General features: G+C 24.3%; 1 protein-coding gene across 3 annotated transcripts in view; it reads left to right on the forward strand.

The window, feature by feature from the left end:
• LOC119616316 (scavenger receptor class B member 1) overlaps positions 1-20,302 on the forward strand; it is a 37,135-nt gene that overhangs the window by 2,282 nt on the left and 14,551 nt on the right. The window contains exon 1 of one of the 3 annotated variants that reach the window (XM_037972668.1): positions 5,067-5,085. The exons of 1 other annotated variant lie outside the window; for it this stretch is intronic. Coding sequence is in view for 1 of the 2 variants with exons in the window: in XM_037972666.1 (XP_037828594.1) it covers positions 10,642-10,870 (229 nt within the window). In the remaining variant the exon portion in view is untranslated. Of the gene's footprint in view, positions 1-5,066; positions 5,086-10,351; positions 10,871-20,302 lie in introns of those variants that run through there. One more of the 3 variants, XM_037972666.1, reaches the window with a different exon arrangement.

A 20,302-nucleotide genomic window follows, 5' to 3' on the forward strand; every position in this document is an offset into this window, starting at 1 on the left:
AAAAAAAAAAACTACCGAATTTCGAAATGAACGTTCTTAATTTGACCCTAGCTCCCATACAAAGTCCCCTTCAGAACATCAACCGAAGATCAATTCACTAGTATCACGATAAAATGTTACATAAATAACTTTAATGTAAACGTTAATTACTCTAGCTGAATTTATAAGGATAGACCTATATTCACTCTTGCCCCTATATAACCCATTTTTCAGAAAATCCTATTTTTTTGTCAACTAATTGTTAAAATATTTCGGTATTAGGTTAAAAAAAATGTAAATGCATCATTAGTAATATTAATCCACATTTTTAACAGGGAATGTAAGGTGTAGGGAATCATATGGTCAGACATGACTGACTTTACATATATTTATATAAGCCTTGATAATTTTACATTTAACGATGTCATTACACAATGTTCTTAATATACAAAGAACTCTATTTCATATTATTTGTATTCAAACTTAAAAAAATATATAATTTGAATAACTAAGTACTAAGTTATAGTACTGAGGGGCTTGATAAATAAATTTCATTAAAAAACTAATACATTCAAAGAATATTTTAAAAAAATTTCAGCTTGATTTTGTGACTGTTGTAAAGTATTATCTGCAAAGCGGCAGATTTGAAAATAATAAATACAAACATGTTATTTTTTGTAATGAAAGTTTTTTTCTTTTTAAAAATTTTATCTAGGAATAGCTTTTGATGTGCAGGCCCACCACAGGCGGTTTAGTTTAAACTTTTGAGTTTGAAAACTCAATGTCACTAGTAGTTTGCTAAAGTTCTTTAACATTTTATTTATCATTTCATGTTCAACATCCTTTAATAGGGGTTTTGCGTTGTTTTCGTTTTGATCTTTAGAAAAACAAAATATTTTCTTTGGGCAGACAAGATTTATTGAATACGAAATAACTAACTAGTCTTAGGTTTGTTTTCAATTTAATGTTCTAAAAAAATATCTATTAAATATTGATTGGTTGTTATTGTTATATGTTACGTTAAAATACAAGTATTTATTTATTAATATAATGGGATTTTTGTTTCTTCTTTTCTGGTTTTTATTATTTTTATTTGGGTTTTTGTAAAACGCAATTTCTAATATTTGTTTTGTTCGAATTTTGAGGTTTTTTTGTTAAATACATATTTGAAAATTCTAAATTCTAACGTATTTCTGCGATTTGAATTAGAACTGTTTGTTTGTGTGCTCGTGTGTATTAAAATTTTATGCTTTTGAACTTTTGCTTTTTTTATATGTTTAAGCAACAGAACTATTATAATTATGCCTTTAATTAATTTTGATTTGAAAAAATTGACGTAAGTGTTTGAAAAGTAGACATAAATAAAAAGCTTCAATTAATATTTAAGAATTTAATTATGTGGGTAAATAAATAAACATTTTGTGAAACGTAAATTTATGCAGTTGTTGGGTGGCGTTATTGAGTTTTTCAAATTTAGGCTAGAGGCCTAAAAATTACTAAATCTGAAACTTTCATGACCTCAAATAGATATTACAGTTTTAGTTAAAGTTCTACAATACTTCTAAAAAGTCGCTTTAACTTTTGAAAATGTGTTGTATTTATTCAAAATCTGCTAAAATGCATACTTGATCGAAATTAACTTCAGAAAGCTTAAGAATTTTAAAAACAACCTCGTGTTCTCTAGTTTTAATGCTTGACTAAGTTGAGTTCTATTACGATTTTAAAACAAAAACTTTAAAAAAATTCTATTTAATTAAACGAATATAACCACCTTTTACGTTTTAATTTGCATTCGATAACGTGTATAATAGAATTTTCCTTTTATATTCAAATGTATTAAAATATTAAAATCACTTTAGCTTTAAATTGCTCCAATAAAATTTGTTATGTATTAACAACTTTAGGTATAAAAAATTGTGTAAGAACAATTAAATATAATAATGAACAGTTTTTTTATTTCCGCGTTTATTTTCAATAAATCAAATGCAAAACAATACTACGCATAGTTTTGTTTTTTTTTAAGTAAAAACCCACTTACTCATCCATACACAGGTTTCAAAATTTAGTCCGCAAAAGAAAAGAAGTCTTGAAATTTAATAATAAATTAATCTTCTAAACACACTACTCGTACCAAGTAGATATAAAGCAAATGTTTAGTGTTGTGGGTCATTGACTCTGCTGAAGATTTTTTTGTCAATTCTATATATGACCACATAGAAAAAGTTTCACTTTCAGAATTAACCATATTTGTCTTAATGACACCAGTTTAAATTTAAATGACAATATTGCTAATATAAACATAAATATTTATTATTAATGTATATAAATCAATCATTAAAAATCAATAAAATAAATAAAAATGTTATTATCAAAAACGTTAGAAAACTTAAAACAAGTGGCAACTTCAAATTTGCCTATTATTTTAGAGGAAAATCTGTAATATTTTCTATAAATTATTAAAAATTAAAACATTTACGTTTTATAAAAGTTTACACGTTATTTAATGAGACTTAATGAACATGATTGCTTATAATTTAAAAAAAAATCTTTTAACATGAGTTTATAATTATTTATTTTAAGAAATACTACGTAAATATTGCAAAAAATATTAATTTTGTTTCATGTTTCTAGATAAATGTTATTAATTAGTAGTCATAACCCTATTTTAAAAGGTTAATGTTTTATAATTTTGATTTTACATTTAGATATTAATCGTAAACACGCGTTAATATTGATAACGTCGAATCAAATATGTAGTTACTTGTATCCTGCAAAAATTGAGACTACTCCGCACACGCATGTAAAGAGTACTCCTCAAAGAACTAGTCCAATACCAATGCAAATATGTATATGAAAAACCCAAATTCCGTTTAACATTGTGTTAACATTAAATTAATAACAGATTTACTCATAAAAATACAAACAGTAACCACAATAATTATCGGGGTTTTCAAAATAGTTATGGCCTCATTCATAATAAACTAAAGATTTGTCCCTTATGGGAATTCACATATGAAACAGTAGCTCGTTTTTTATTATAAATAAGACCGTTAGAGTTTTATTAAAAAAAAAAAAAATCATATCAATCATATAGTCAGGCATATCAATCATATAGTCAGGCATGACCGACCATATAATGCCCTACACCAGTGATTACGTCAAAAATGTTGATTATTTTTTATTAAAATCGACTCAGAAAGTGATTCTGACCCGATTATTATACTTTAAGGTGGGACCAGTATTTTTGGGTGTTACAAACATCAGCACAAACACATAATACCCTCCCCACTATACAGGTGTAGGGTATAAAGAGATAAAACATAGTCATAAGTAATTGATAAAGTTATTGAAGGTTTATAATTGGAATTTTGTAAATAAACCATTGATAACACTATGATAACAAATTGTTGTTAGATGTAGTCTAATTTACAACTCAAATAAAGTGTTAATTCTAAATATACATATATATGACATAGTTGTCGGACTTGTCCCACCAAATGATACCCTATAGTAAAAAACTGATATGGGGCTAGTTATTGATGTGGTTATAAAGCTTTAACCAAAAAATACCGATATTAAGAAAAGATTTTTGGATGTTAAAGAGAGAGTGGTGGAAGGCCCTTACTGGAGGCACCAGTCCAGCTAATTATTAAACATTTTTAAAACAAATCATTTAACCCAAACAGGGAAGCCTTACTGAAGACCTAGGGTCTTGTATCAATTGCTCCTAAACTAAGATAGAGGGATTTAAATACATATAAAACTTATTTAGGGCAAACAAGGTATATGTACCAAATAAGGACGGACATATCTTATTAGATTCAGATTGTTATACTCTAAGTTAGATATAGGGGAATGAGTAATGCATAAACGAATAATGCTATCATTGTTTTGGGTTTCATCTCAAGATTACAAAAGATGCATTATACTCAAAAGTTTAAAGTTGTAAGAAAGTCAATATCATCTTCGATCTTGATTACTTCAGATGCTAAACCATCTATTTTGTTTTCAAGTGTTAAGTGATTGAAAGGGTTAAAAAAACTTTTACTTTTCTCTTCACACCTTTTATTTTGCTATAAACGTTTTCTTTCTTTTTCAAAAATTATGCTTGATCGGCAAATTTGTTTTTATGTTCATTTTAATTTCTTTTTTATTATTGTTTTTCTTTGTAACGCTTTTCTTTATATACAAACAATGTATGTACTATATATGTTTGTTTATTGATTATTCTATAAATTTTAATTTTCAACAATTTAAAGAAGCTGTGGTGTGAAAAAAAAATCATTTTGTGACAATAAGAATTATTGCAAATCTATTGATTAATTAAAATCCAAAGAAACAAGTATTTTAATTAAATCTTAAAACTTTTTGTGAAACCCCAATTTATTTTTTTTTTAATTAATACTCATTTGAACAATCTAGAAGAAATCTGAAATAGTTAATATGTATAACTTTAAAGGTTATTAATTATTACGCGAAAACGAAATAAACAAAACATAAAAAAATAACAAAAAATTCATGAAATGGAAAAAAACGTGTTCAAATTTGTTTGTATTTAACAGCTGATTTGAAAAAAAAAAATAACAAAACAACCTAAAAAATAACTGTGTGGAGTGAAGATTGGCTTTATGTTATTTATTGATTTTGAAAAAAATAAAAAAACATAATAATACATATTAATAATACAGCATCAAAAATAAAATAAAAGAAGATTTAAATATTAAAGAAGTGAATAGATAAAATAGTAGTAGATATGTATGTATCTGTATCTATATATGTATGTTTGTATGTACATATGTTCCTATGAAGAAATCAAGTGCAAGCAAACTGGTTGACCAACTACTACTAGTATTTTTGTTTGTTATATTTAACTAAAACTTATGCTATAGACAGACTCTATTTGGCTGTTTTGACTAGCTTGGCTTATGGCTTGGGTGTTACGTTTTTTCTGACTACACTTCAGTTTTGTATCTTTTATCAATAAAAAAGAAACAGTTAACTTATGTATAAAAGATTTTCTAGAAATTTCCTTGTGGCTGTACAAAAAAAAGTGAACAGTGAAGGACGTTCAGTTCTGTTTAGTTTTTCATGGGAATTATTTATGTAGTAAGTTGAGTTAACTAATTAATAAGATTGCTACTTCTTGTTACAAATTGCTAAATATCTTGCCAGTTTCCATAGAAACAGAAAGAAAAATTGTTTAAAATGTTTTGATACACATGTTTTAAAAAATTTGCAAAAATTTTTGCTGAGTAATGCCGGTTAATCACTGGAAAAAAATTATAAAAGAATCATTAGCAGAATAAAAGAACACATTCTTTTTTGGTGAATTTATTAACAATGAGCAAAAAAACAACGTCTAAGCTTACGTTTTAATTATATAGGAGTTAGAACCCGTTCTGTTGTATTCTTAGTCCCAGCAAACGATTTTGTTGAGAACTTTAACAAATAAACTCACTTCTAAAAGGAGTTATTTTAATGTAAGTTCCAAAGATTCGGTTTTGTTTTCTTTTGCTCCAAACTACTTCCCGTAAATATTGTATTTACTTTTTCATAAAAATCTGACAAGACATGGCTTCGTTGAAAACTAAAAAACTACTGATTTGAAAATTTTGTTTCGAATATTTATAAATATCGTAAACATTAGTGTAGCGCATATTTAAACAACTTATTTATCTTGGCTTCTGAGTGCCAACTAGTGTTTTAGGCCAGGGTCAATAATAACAATACATATTGAGATATTTTAAATGCTAATGTATTAGTGCAAGTTACCTTGCACCAATTTGTTGTGAACTGAGTGTTTCGTTGATGTTCGTGTTGTGTTTGCCTGAGAAGACGATGAATGTTCGTACCGTGATTTTATACTTGGTTTTAAAGTTATTAAACTTTTTAGTTGAATTTTTTCATGTTTAACTGTTTTTATACTTATATATTAGTTACATTTTTCTTTTAAAATGTTTGCTGGGCTTAATGAAATTATGCAATTTCTTTGGATGTTCATGATGATTATACAAAAAAATATATTGAAAACAGCAAATTTATTAAGTGTTTATACTTTTTTCGAACAAATTAATATTCATTTTTTAAACCGTTTGTTTTTTTGTTAAAAAAAGTACGACCTAAAGGATGGTACCAAATAAAAAACAAATTCTTGTTTTACCATAACATTTCGTTTCTTTTATTATGGTAAATATTTCTAAATATGTTAATTTTCTTTTAGGAGAAATTGTAAAATAAAAATGTTCTTCTTTTAACTTTTTTAGTGCTCTAAAAAAATAAACAAATATTCAAATTTTGTTTTTATTATAAAAAAGTTGAAAATCAATAGATTTTAAACTCATTAATATGAGTATATTCGTACTTATCGGCAAAATTTATTTATAAGCTAATTTACATAAATTACCCAATAAAAGCGTATTTTTTTGTAAACAAATATTCAATGTTGACTAAAAATAAATAAACAAAAACAAACAGTTAAACAAAGTAAAAGTGTTTGATTATCGCATTTCTTATATCCTTTTTTCTAATTTCATTCAATTTATGTTTAGAATAATTTAAAACTTAACTTAAATCAAGTCTTGTTTAAACAATTTTCAAATCGCGAAGAAATTTTTGAATTACGTGAAGCGTATTCAAGCGGGAAAAAAAGCAAAATTTTGGCAAACTTATCATAGACATTTATCTATCAGTTTTCAACAATATGTTAATATTAAAAAACTTTTAATGATTCGTGCTTTTTGAATGATAGACAAAAAAAAGTATTACTAAATTTATAAAGAATATTTAAGATCCATTTTAAAATGACATTTGGATTTCAAAATTCAGGTTTAAGATTTTTTGGAATGTTGTCAATAAAATTTTATAAAGTTATGTATTTAAAACAAGAATAATTTATTTTGTATATATTATCTCAGATCCATTTTAAAATATATATTTTTTTAATATATTTTGATATTTTTTATAAATTTTTTTACAATTTAGAGAAAAGACAAAAATATTCTTTAAAATTTTGGCTAAAAGTAAAATTGCTTAAATTGAACAAAAGTTATAGAAAAGTATAACAATTTTTAGCAATTTTGAAGTAGATTTATTACAGAAGATCTAAGTTCATTATATCAATATCGGGTAATCGTTTATATGGTAAATATTATCACGCTTAAGTTAAAAAATCACTAGACATTGCGAAAATTGATGTATTAAACTTAAAGTTAAGATATAAATATATAAAAGAGGTTAAAACATTATTTTAAAGTCCACAGACTAGACCTTCAAATGACATAACAAATTTTTTAAGTCACGCTTTAAAATAGTTTCAAATATAACCAAAAACAAGGTTTTTCAAATTTTAAGTTAATGATATCTCGAAAACCGATGCTCAATCTTTAGAAAATTATATCTTGGTCTCTAGATTTAAACTGTTCTGCAATTTTTGCTGATATGTATGGGAGTTATTCTCCAAAACATTCCTAATTATTCTTAGATTTTGCAAAATTTCTCGGTGTAGCTTCCTATATATGAATAATCATTTTAGAAAGCCCAAAATAATTTGTGTCTTTATTATATTTGGTTTCTAATTTATTTCAAAACAACTAGTTTTAAAAGACCATTATAATAAATTTTGAATATATGTACTGTTAACAATATAATAATATTATTATTTGAAAAACCGGTTAAAAAAATTGAGGTGTTTTTTTTTAGTGTGATCGATTGATTGTTTATATTAAGTGTTCCGGTTTTAATACTTGTATTAATAAAAATTATTTTGTTTATAAATTTTATGCGATTTTTTATGAATATTTATTTAGATTAGACCACGATTTAGAACTGTGGTTAATTCGGAAATTTTAGAATTTTTAAATAGCTGCATTGTAGGTTGAAACAGTAATGGAAATTTTAGATAAATTGTATTTTTAGACTATGGTTTAATAAAGCGATATTTTATGGTATAAATAAATAATATTAAATGATATTATAGATGAATTGTTTATCCGAGATACTTCGCTACCCTTGTCGAAGTTAAATTAAATCGAATTTTTTATTATTTTAGTTTCTCTTATGACAAGCCATTGTTAAACTCATCCCTTCTGCAGGTCTTTTTCAATACTTCCATGAAGTATATTGTACTTCTTTTTCGCTTCATTGTAAGTTCTTTTTCTGCTATATAGCAGAAGACACTTTTAAAAACATTAGGTTTTTAAAAACAAGGGAATACTGGGTCTGGAAAAACTAGTTAAACTTGATAAGGGCGTTAACCCACCCATTCATTCATAGTAAATATTTTAAATTTTTATAAAACAAAAATTCCATGCAAAAAAACTGGTTTCATTAACATTTGCTAAAAACAATATTGAATTAATAAACTTCCAAAAACTAGTATTTTGTATCAAATTTTTAATATTTCGAACTCAACATTCTAATTTGATACATTTTAGCTGTAAAAGAATAAAAATGGTGCCACCCAACATAAATTTATGTATTTTTCAAGGACTGGTCTAATATATTCATATCAGCAAAGATTTTCATTATTAAGAGATTAAAATTTTTATCAAATGTATATTTTTTTTCGTTTAAAACTATGTTGTAACAATTTAAACATACATAAATATTTGTTTAAATTTAACATTATATCTTTAATTATATTGCTTATCATACTATTGTTTGTTTAGTGCATTGATAAGAACAATTTTAGGTGATTTTTCCAAAATTTTGAACATAATTTGTATTTAGTTATTTTTCCCAATTTAGTTTTCTTCAAATTGTTTTAGAGAACATATAATTTAGAGAAAGAAATTAATAACAGTGTATAAACAATTTAAATTAAATTATAGAGAAATATATAAACTAGTAATTAATGAAATTAAAAACAAATAACGCTAAAAAAATAATTGAAAAATATTAAAACTCGTATAATTTATTAAAAATTTCTATTAAAACAGAGGTATAGGTATTGCAACAACTGTTTAGTATTGTGAAATCATTAATGACATAAATGTATGCTGATTTTGATGAATATTGGAAAAATCAAGGTTTAGACAGTATTTTGTGTTTGTGGAAAAATTTAGGTTGAATAGCGGAAAACGCACTTAAAAAGATTTTATTGTCAGGTGAAAAGATTGAGGATAAATGTTCGCCTTAAACGAGATAGCAGTAAATGTGTTGAATACACCTCGGTCTTCATTGGGTCCGTTTACCAGTGTCTCTGGTGGAAATCGAGCTCATGAACTACGTTCTGACAGACTAGAACACTAACTAGTAACCTACAGGAGACACATAACAAATTCCCTAAAGACTAAAATTCCTTAAAGAACAACTTCTAACATGATTCTCTACATATTTCTTAATATAATTAATTTTGGTTTAAATTTATGAAATTTAGTTGCTAGACATTAAATTGCAATTCTTTAAAACAAAAAGCAACTGTAAATTGATTTGATTTCAAATGACGTTTTATTAAAATAAATAAATTAATATTGCAAAGTACAATTATTAACATTTATTAAACAATTTCTAAAACCACTTAAAATAAATGTTAAACATTAATAAATCCCAAATAGAATTACTCATGTTATTTATTAAACTAAAACTTTTAAAATAATAACTGGAATTTGTATTAGAGTACAAAATACAAATAATAGATCCATAATAAACCGGCAAGGAAATTTCAGGGAAAACCCCATTAACTGGGCTTAAACTAAACATAAACCTTAATATAGCAAAAAAAAATATATATATATACATTTGCCGGCTTTATACAATTATGATGATATAAACTAAAATCATAGACAAACAGACAACATACTAACTATAAACACACACTTACACACAGCTACCTCACGTCCAGCCCCTCTAACAGATGCTGATCGTGTGCTTACTGAATGACAACGAACCATTTACCCACAATCAACGCCAACAGTTGTTGCTGGCTGAGCTGCTTTATTTATTCAGCTTTTATGGTTGGGGTGTTTAAAGTTAATGCTTTGGGGGGTATATACATTTGTACATCGTACACACCACTTGTCTAAGTCTATGACTAAAGTTCTTGTTTTGTTGTTATTTAGTTTGTGTATAAAAACAACAACAACAAAACGTTGCTGTAGCGTTGACGTAGCAGCAAAATAACGTAACGTAATGACGCGATCTTGTTTTTTCTGTTATTTACAGTGGACTGACCGACTCTACTATGATTTTTTTTGTTGCGTTAGTATGTGTTAATTTTATTTTGCAGTTCTTAACATTAGCTTGATTTTTGCAAATGTGTGTTGAAATGTGTGTGAATGTTTAAGATATTGTTTGCGTATTGATTGAAGCTTGATTTAACACAAAATAAAAAAAAGATAAATTAAAATCTTACTTGGTCAGTTGGGGTTACTTCTAGGGGTTTATTTATTAGCGAGCAACGCTAGCGAACAGACGTCTAAACGGTAAAATTTTCTTTAAACAAAAATCTAAATAAGAAATTCTCTAAACATAATCAAAACAAAGTTATTAAATAAATAAAAGTGTTAAAAAGTAATCAATTTAAGATACAATTAAATAAATAAATAAAGCAAGAAAACGAAAAAGCGTTTGGATAAAAAGAAGTACTTATTTTTGCAAGAAAAAGATTATTAGAAAATATAAATAATTTGTGTGTAAATATTATATGTAAAACGTTTAAGAATTATGAAAGAATTTGGCAAATTTTTCTCACGACGCTATAGTGCCGTCAATTGTGAAGACAATAACACCCATCAACAAGTAACAGTTGTAGCGGGTCTACAAAATGTTACAGCCAACACTCACCTGGAAAGACATAAAAGTCTGCAGGCTCAACGCTCTATGAATCCTGCTGGCATTTTAAAGTCATTTTTTAATGAGCGCAAAAAGAATCATAGAGCACGATCACCTACTTGTAAGTACATATTTATAACAGGGACAAACTATTACTTAGAATTTATTTTAATTAGACCTAAATATTCTTTAGCTAGAATCAAAGTTTAATGTTTTCATAATACATAAGTCCGCAGACATATAATGCAAACGTTTGACAACCAAATTTTAGTGTGTGATATTTTAGTAAACAATTATAAATTAATTTTATGAAAATAGTGAAAAAAAAATAAAACAAAACAAAACAAATGAACTAAAAATGAAATATTTGGCCTCGTTAAATAAATTGTCAAAACTAAATTCAAAAAAGCAACATACGGAATAACGTGATGTTTTCAAAACTTCTCTATTTTAAATGTTAAAAAATTTTCGTTGATCTTGTAGAAAATGAAATTAAATTAAACAGAAGATTAAAATTTACTAAACTACTTTATTATTTATTTCAAATTAATAAACTAAAAGCTAAACGTACGTTTTACAATATAAAATTTATGATGATGCTAAAAAAAAAAGTTGAAAAATTTAGCTGATTAAATTGTTGGGGAAATTACACAAAACGATAACAGTGACAAAAAAATTAAATAAGCAAAAACATATGAAAAAAATATACAACATTTAATTCAAGTTCAATATCATGGCTAAAAAAGGTATTTTGAAAATGTTTTTTTTTTTATATTGAATTGTAACGCTGAACTGAGTGCAATATTTTTTTGGCTAGAAAATTTGGTAAAATTCAATATGTTAAATGTCCTGTTAATGATATTTGTGAGATTTTTTTAAGCTTAGAGGAAATTAAAATTTTAATGTGTAAAACTGTGGTTACAAGCAAAAACTATATAAGTTGTTTTTTCATAATTTTTTATATGTAAGTTATTTTAGGTTAAGGTTAAGAAGGGTTATACACCATAAAAGCGATGCGTATCTACTCGAAGACCATAAGGTCCATTGTAATTCGAGTTATGTTTCTTGTAGCGAAAAAATTCTTAAGATTTTTTTTTTTTTTGATTTTAGAAAAAAAACTAAAAATGTTTAAAATAATTTTTTAATTTTTTAATTGAATGTTTCTTCTGACTCGAGTTCGAGTCCCACTTGGGGATACATTTTTTCCAAATTCCAATCTTCTTGTGCCCTAATCGTGTCACTAGTAAACATCATGTATTTAACACTTAAGTTTTGAAGTAATATTTTGAAATTTTAGGAAAAATTACATTTCTTTTTGAGTTAGTGGTTACAATAAGGATATTAATTTTGTGAATTAAATCTAAATAATCCTTTGGCTGATGTCACAATTTCTATAAATTTGGAATTTTTTTTCTGAAATAATTTTCTATAATCGATGATGTCATTTATTTAATTCAAGAAAAAATTGAATTTCTTTTAAATGTTGTTCTACAGCTTTAATTGTTTTATTTATATTTTTGTATAATTTTTTAATATAATATTTACGTTAGTAATTAAATTTTCAAATGAAATAAGTTAATAAAAAAAACTTACTGTAATATTTATGGTTTTTATCTTTATATATATATTCTCACTAATATTTATTGCCAATCACTATATTTTTTTAAATTCAAATCGTGTGAACATGTGTAAAGTGATTAAGCTGATTTTTGGGTTCTGCAAAATAAAACGTAAGTCTAAAAAATACTACATTAGTAGAGAGGATTTCAAAACTATTGTTTAGCTTTGCCAGAAGAAATAAACATACATACAAAAAAAAATTAGCCCATAAAACATGTTGCAAGTATGTTTTATAAGTTTAACTCTGATTTGTATGGTCAAGAAATTTTGAAATTTTCTATAGACAAGCAACATAAAAAAAATAATGCTTTAAAATGAGAAATAAGTTTGAAAATAAAGTTAAAAAATTATTATGACCAAATTATGTTTAAAAAAAATATTATTTGTATGTCAATTTTGTTTTGTCTAGAGAATAAATGAATTTCAAAATACCATGCAAAAATTATGCATGAAAAAAAGTCTTTGAAATAATCAATCAATAGTTTTTTTTTTGTTCAGTTAAATAAATATTTGTTTGGATATTTTTGCTAATTTATTTTCAAAATTTATAGATTTATTTATTTAGATTAAAAGCTGTAAAATAATTTGCTTTGTTTTATAAGCAAGGTGTTAATTTGGCAATGAAATTATGCAAAATTAAAAAATCACTTATATAAAGAATTTGTAATATAAAAAATCCCCATTTGAAAAAAAATCTTAAGAATTTTTTGATTTTTTCAAAATTTCCTTACTTTGTTTACTTGTAAAATGTATGTCTAGTTCCTACTTATATCATTTTTTTCACTTCTCATAAATGTAATAAACCGTATCCATAAAATTTTAAAAATAAACTTAAACCCAGAACAACAATTTTGCAAATAAAACTGTTTAATCATGAACTTGACTTTGTGTAAGAAGCAAAAAAATATTGCATGCATACGGAAAAAAATATTCAATTGATAAAAAACAAAATCAAGAACGCTAATATTATTTGTAAAATTATGCTGAAAACAATACAATTGTTAAAAAAAATTAATAAATTTATCTTAAATTTTTTTCTCACATTTTAATTTGATTTAATTTGTGATGTAAATCGTATAATGTTAAAAAAATATATTTTATTTAATTTATTAATTGTCTGTCTAACCAGTATAATTGTTTTCAAATATCGTCGTTCATTTCTGCTTAAGGTTAATAAAACAATTACAATAAAATATCTTAAAGTAGAAAGAAATTTTATCATTTCTCAAAATAAACAAAATACAAGTCATGCTGAATGAGTCAGTTCTTGCAGTGTCCACTTATCTTTTGTTATATCTTTTTTTTGCTTTAAAAGAAAAACAAATTTTAAACCGAAAAGTTCTTAAACAATTGCAAACGTTACAATTCTGTTTTAAATTCTACTAACGACAGTTTAAACAAATTTATGCTTCGATCATTCGAGTTTAAATACGGTTACAGAGTTCAATTTCTGCGTAAATTTGCCTTAGAAGCTTTGCCATGCTTGAATTACAATTTCTGTGCAAATTTGCCTTAAAAGCTTTGCTTAGCTTGAATTTCAATTTCTATGCAAAATTGCCTTAGAAGCTTTGCTGTACTTGAATTTCAAATTCTGTGCAAATTTGCCTTAAAAGCTTGGCTGAGCTTTTATTTGATTTGATGAAAGCCTTATTTTGTAAAGTCAAAACTAATCGATTTTAATTGCATAAAAGCATTCTAACAAAACAAGCTTTAATAGTTTTAATAAGCTTTCATCAATTGTATAACATTCATACTTTTAAATAATTAAAATTAAAACTTAAGCTTTTAAATAAAAAATTATTTTGTCAATCATTAAAATAATTTACTTTTTACTGCATACGTTTCTCTATCAATCCTATAATTAATAGGTCGTCCTTCGGATTGATGCTTATAAATTTTAATTAAAATATGTTAATTTCATTTGGCATCAATTACATCACAATTAGAAAAGAATTCAATATAAACTTTCAACGCTTAGAAAAGTGCTTTCAATCAGCATTAGGGAACTATTAAAGACTTAATATTAATTGAAATTTTCTACACTTAACAATTCACATATTTCTAATTGTCATATTTATATAAAAAACTTAAGAGGATTTCCCTCATATTCATAAAATTACAATTTAATTGTTTGCTTAACAATAAACAGCAGTATGGTAATGCTTAAACAATTTGCGCAGGCGCAACTAAAACACGTTTAACTCACGTTTTACCAGCACAAGTCATTGCATTAAACCGCCTGAGAACACATGGCAATAAAATGCTACAGAAATTGTATTAATACATGAATATATGCAGAAATATACTTATTAACAAATGCTCTTTATAACACATTATAGACGATAAAATATGCGTAAAAATAATTAAATGTTTTGCTTAGAAACTTGTCTAAAGCATGTGCCCTGAGTTGAATAGTGAATATTAGTATTTATTTCTTATTTGTTAAATAAATTTAAATTATTTATTTGCTTCTTTAACTGTTTTATTCCAGTTTATCCCAATATGTATATTTTTGATTTTTTTTTTATTAAAAATTTTGCTAATTCATCGTTAGAAGTTTGTATACAAATTGCTTTTGTAAAAAAAAACACACACTCGCAAAATAACTCTTATGAATTTGAGGCGAAATAAAATTCCCAATAATGATTCACATGAGAAATCAAGCAAAGAAACCAAAAATCATTTTGACTTTTGTACTTTTATCATACACATAAGAGATAAAATGACGTTTGAAAAATTTTAACAAATTTTTTTTTATTTTATCGTTTTTCGTCTTTCTATTTTTATGGCTGCAATCATACATTCTAAATTAATTTTATGTCAATTTATGTTAGTTATTGGTTAAATTAGTATAAACATTAGAAAAAATTTGAAAAGTCATGATTTTTTAAGTTGTTGTTTTTCTTTGCATTTTATTGTTATACAAAAAAAAAAACAAAAGACTTAAGAGCCAAACCTGCTACAGCAGCTATAAATGAAATTTTACTTTTTGCATATTTTGTAGATAATTTCACAATAGAAGTTAAAAAAACACAGAAATATAGCAGTAATTTTGTTCATTTGAAAATAATTTGTATTTTTGCTTAATTTATGCCGGAATTGTGAAATTATTCAAATAATGTTATTTCAACCGCTTAAAAAATTAAATAGTTTTATTTTTAATATTTAAATAAAAAGTACGTCTTAGTATAAATACTAACAAAGAACTAATTAAATCAAAGACTCTTTTTAGTAAATAAGCATGTTTTGAACCTACAGGCCATAGCCAAAAAAGAAAAAAACGAATTATTAATTAAGGTTAATTAATTCTTAATATATTGAATTATTTTCATTCATTGTTTGTAGTAGTTGTGCCTTATTCGCACTTTAATTTTTAAAAATGTTTGTTTTAACACTTGATTAGAAATTTATTTATGTGTTTATTTTTCACGTGTCTCTTAGAAATTCATCCTCTCAATTGTTTTTGCAAAGAAAAGATCATCTAAACTTTATTAAAAGCTTTTTGTTATTAGAAGAATTTGTAAAAATTGTGTATTTTGTTTTTGCAAAAACAAAAAAATTTTTTCTTTCATTGTTTCCTATAGTAACATATTTATAATTTCTTTTACTCTTTTTGCATATAAATGACAGTTAATTCGTTTTAATGTTAAACGCATTATTCACCTTGTTTCTAAGATTCTCATTCTAAAGCTCTGTTCTATAGCAAATAGTTATTTCGAATTTAGTTTTTAAAATAATTTCAACATTATAACATTACATTTTATTTGCGTTTTTAACAAGAAAATCTTAATCTTGAACTTGAGCAAAAGATTTTGTGTTAAAATTAGTGTTGTTGTGTTGTAAAATATAAAAAATATATATATAAATATATAATAAATAAGAAAAATCCATTATGACTATAAGAAGACGTTTTAGACGTAATTCTTTAAAGGATTTTCTGGAAAATTTCTATTTTCGTCCGCGTCGTTTTTCCAAGGAATATAAAGTTAATCAACAATTTAATCAGTATTCTCAACAGAAAAGTAAGCATTTCTTTGGGAAATTATTTAAAATTTAATTATTTAATTGTTTACTAATAATATCACCTCATAGATTTTGTTTTTTTAATTTATTTATATGACTCTATATTTTTTTATTGAACATAATTTACTGAAACGTTTTTATTTGTTTGTATCTACAATAACTGTAACTGGTTGTGATTGATTGCAAGCGTGAATAATGAATTGAAATATTTATATAGAACTGGGATGGAAAAGTCTATATGATTGCAAATTGGTTTTGCAAAGATTTTATTTAATTTATAACATGTAGGAAGCACCTATTTAATGCAGTGTTATGTTCGAAACTATTTTCTTTTTTGTATAACAGTTTTGTCTATAGAAAATCTTGCGTAGAACTAAATTTTTTAAGAAAATTTTATTGAAAATTGTCTGTATAACAGAATTTCTATGGAATATTGTCTGTATAACAGAATTTCTATGAATGATTTTCTGTATAACAGAATTTCTATGAAAAATTTTCTGTATAACAACATTTCCTATGGAAAATTTTTTGTATAACAACATTTTCTAAAGAAAAATTTCTGTATAACAGTTTATTCCAAAGAAAAATTTTTGTATAACAGATTTTTCTATAAAAAATCTATCGTAGAACAAAATTTTTTAAGAAAATTTTATTGAAAATTGTCTGTATAACAGAATTTCTATGGAAAATATTCTATATAACAGAATTTCTATGGAAAATTTTCAGTATAACAACATTTCCTATGGAAACTTTTTTGCATAACAACATTTTCTAAAGAACATTTTTTTGTATAACAGTTTTCTGTAGAATATTTTTTGTATAATAGAACTATTTAAAGAACATTTTTTGTACAGCAGTATTTTTTATAAAAAAATTAAAATTTTTTATAAAAAAATTCATTTAAAAAGTTTAGTATAACAGAATTTTTTATAAACATTTTTTTGCTATAACATAATTTCCTGGAAAATTTTCAATAGAAAATTGTCCATCCCTGATACAGAGCTATGCGTAGGTATTTCGACAATTAACAATAAAGTTTCTCTAATCTACTTGTCACTGCATGAGAGAGTGTTAAGGAATTTTAATAACCCATTAAAAAAACAAAGATTTGCTGGAAAGTTATAAAGTTTTAGTTTTTTTTAATGCACTATTAGTCATTAAACATCTAGAATAATTCTTCACTAAAACTGTTTATAATTTATTTCTAATTTAAAGTAATTAACTGGCAATTTTTTTTTTCAATTTGTTTGTCCAAATGTTTAGCAATTCAAAAATAAACATTATTGCGGTTTAAGGTGTTAAAACACAAACAAAATAAGGGGAATTTTAGAAACTAAAACTAGAAAAACCTTCTATATTTCAAATAAAAAAATTAATAAACATTTTTCTTTAAGAAATTAAATGTCTTATAAATGTTGCAATAAAAAACCAGATAACTTTAGTTCAATAAACTAAAATGGATTAAATGCGTCATAATTGGGTGTAAAATATTGACAATTATTGTTAATTGTAGAATAAACGTTAAGTGAATAGCATTAAATTCTATAAGTTTTTAATTGTTATTGTTATATATAGAATAAATATGTTACAAATATTACATAATACTTAATACATATTACAATATATTAAGTAATAGCAAATTGTTTATATAGAAATTCAAGAAATTATAAAATAATTTGTTTTTAATTTGTTACAGTTTAATGGAGACCTTGTTATCGATATTCAATATCCTGCTTTTAGAATAATTTTCATTTTTGAATTGTAAATATAAAATAAAGTGTCAGTTTCTTAATTGTAAAGTAAAGAAAAAAGATTAAAAAATTAAAAAAAAAAAAAAATCAAAAGCAATTTACATGCAAAAAAGCTAATTATTAGTTAGTTGATATATTAAAATTATTTTCATAAACACAAAAAACAAGGAAACATTTTATTTGAAACTTATGAATGACTGCAACAATAAGCAGCAGTTTAGAATAGTTGTTTTAAGTTTCTTTAATTAATTTATACATTTTCATAAAACAAATTTTTTAGCATAAACTTTTTTTCTTAAATATATTCTAAAATATTCCATTGGCAGATACAATACAAGATTATATTTTTACAGCACGTGAATATTTTATAAGCATTTAACAAAAATTTCCATTCATTTTAGTTTTGTTTTTATTATTATTTATAATTTGCAAAAAAGTTCTAGCTTTTGTTGCGGCTTTTAAACTGGTTCTATGTTTTAAATGCAGAATTATTGTTTAAAGGCTTTTAGATTTTGTCGTTATTTTGTTGTTTTTTCAACTTGTTTCTTTTTAAAATATTTGTAATACATTGATTAGCTAGTGTCTTGTGATACAACTCCTTTTTTGTTTCTATAGGCCCATAAACTTATCTTTATAATTCTTTTGCGTATTCTTCTTTTACATAGAAAACAAAAACAGGAATTTTCTAGAACCTTTTTTATTTGTTCTTGTTGTAAAGACCTTGACTTGCTGAAATACAAATCCTTTCTCTTTTCAAATTACATCTACCTGTAGCAACACAGCTTTATCATTAAGTTTTGTGTCAGGCAACAGAAGAAGGGCTAAAGTTTTTTTCTGTTACATACTTACTCATACAATACACCATTTTTTGAAATTTTTCAGAAATTTAAAATTGTAATTAAGAAAGTTTTCATTGTAATTTATATCCTTTAAAATATTTTCAATTACATTTTAGTATTTTCCATAACATTTCAAAAATTTTTAATATTTTGAATTACTTTTTAAATATTTGATTATATTTACAATTACATTTCAAAAATGTTCAATTCCATTTCAAAAATTTTCAATTACATATCAAATATTTTGAATTAATTTTTGAAAGATTCGATTATATTTTCAATTACATTTCAGATTTTCAAGTATTTTCTCAAATTTTCAATTATATTTTTGAAATTTTCAATTACATTTTTAAAATGTTCAATTATATTTTAAATTTTGTCTCCAAAAAATCTGTTTTGTAAATGTTTAATAGACAAACAAGCCAGAATTAACTGTTTTTTAAATGGTTTAAAATATAATAAAACATTTTAACTGGAAATGGTGTACATTACATCCAGCTGACTATTTTAAGAATAAAATCTTGTGGTTTTTTATAATACAAAATTATGTATTACAATACTTTATATAGGCATAACTAAGAATCCTCTAGGTCATTAAAAACTACATAAAAAACCTCAAATGATGCTATCAATTTTCAGTTTCAGCAGAGAGGCCAATTACAACTTCCAATTTTGCACTTTAATAACTCATAAGAAGGCTTTTGTATAGTAATGAAAACAGAAAAATTTTCTTAATTTTTCCAATTTGTTCTTGATAAATTTCTTAAATGTAATTAAACATTTAATTTTACAGTGTTATTAATATAAACAACCTGTCTTGGCGTGATTTTTTTAACTGTTACAAATAATTTGCAGTTATTGTATTATACTTTATAATATTGTCAATTAAACGCTATTTTCCATTACATAACTTTAAGAGAATTTTTGTAATTGTTTGAACTTATTTAAAATGTTAAACAAAATAATATTTAATACAACTTTCAGTTAATTGAACTAAGAATGTATGAAATCTTTTAAATATTTTAGAATATTTAAGTATTTATTAGTTGTCAATTAAAACAAGTAAATTTGTTGGAAACTATTGTACTTCGAGCCCTTGTTTGAGGTCTCTATACTTTGTTTTACTATAAAAACCTTAATGGCTAACAAAAACATACCAAGAGCTGCCGGGTATTTACATATATTTAGCTAGTAAATGATTATAACAATAAAATTTTAAAACTTATTAAAAATTCTTTAATATTTATGCTTAACAATCGTTATATTTTAGGCTTTATTTTCAAACTATGAAATCTCTTATTTTTCTTTTAACCTAAATAC

The sequence above is a fragment of the Lucilia sericata genome, unplaced genomic scaffold (genome assembly GCF_015586225.1).
Source record: "Lucilia sericata isolate MDLA Ls3-8-SP2 unplaced genomic scaffold, ASM1558622v1 Contig000067F_arrow, whole genome shotgun sequence".
Lineage (NCBI taxonomy): Eukaryota > Metazoa > Arthropoda > Insecta > Diptera > Calliphoridae > Lucilia > Lucilia sericata.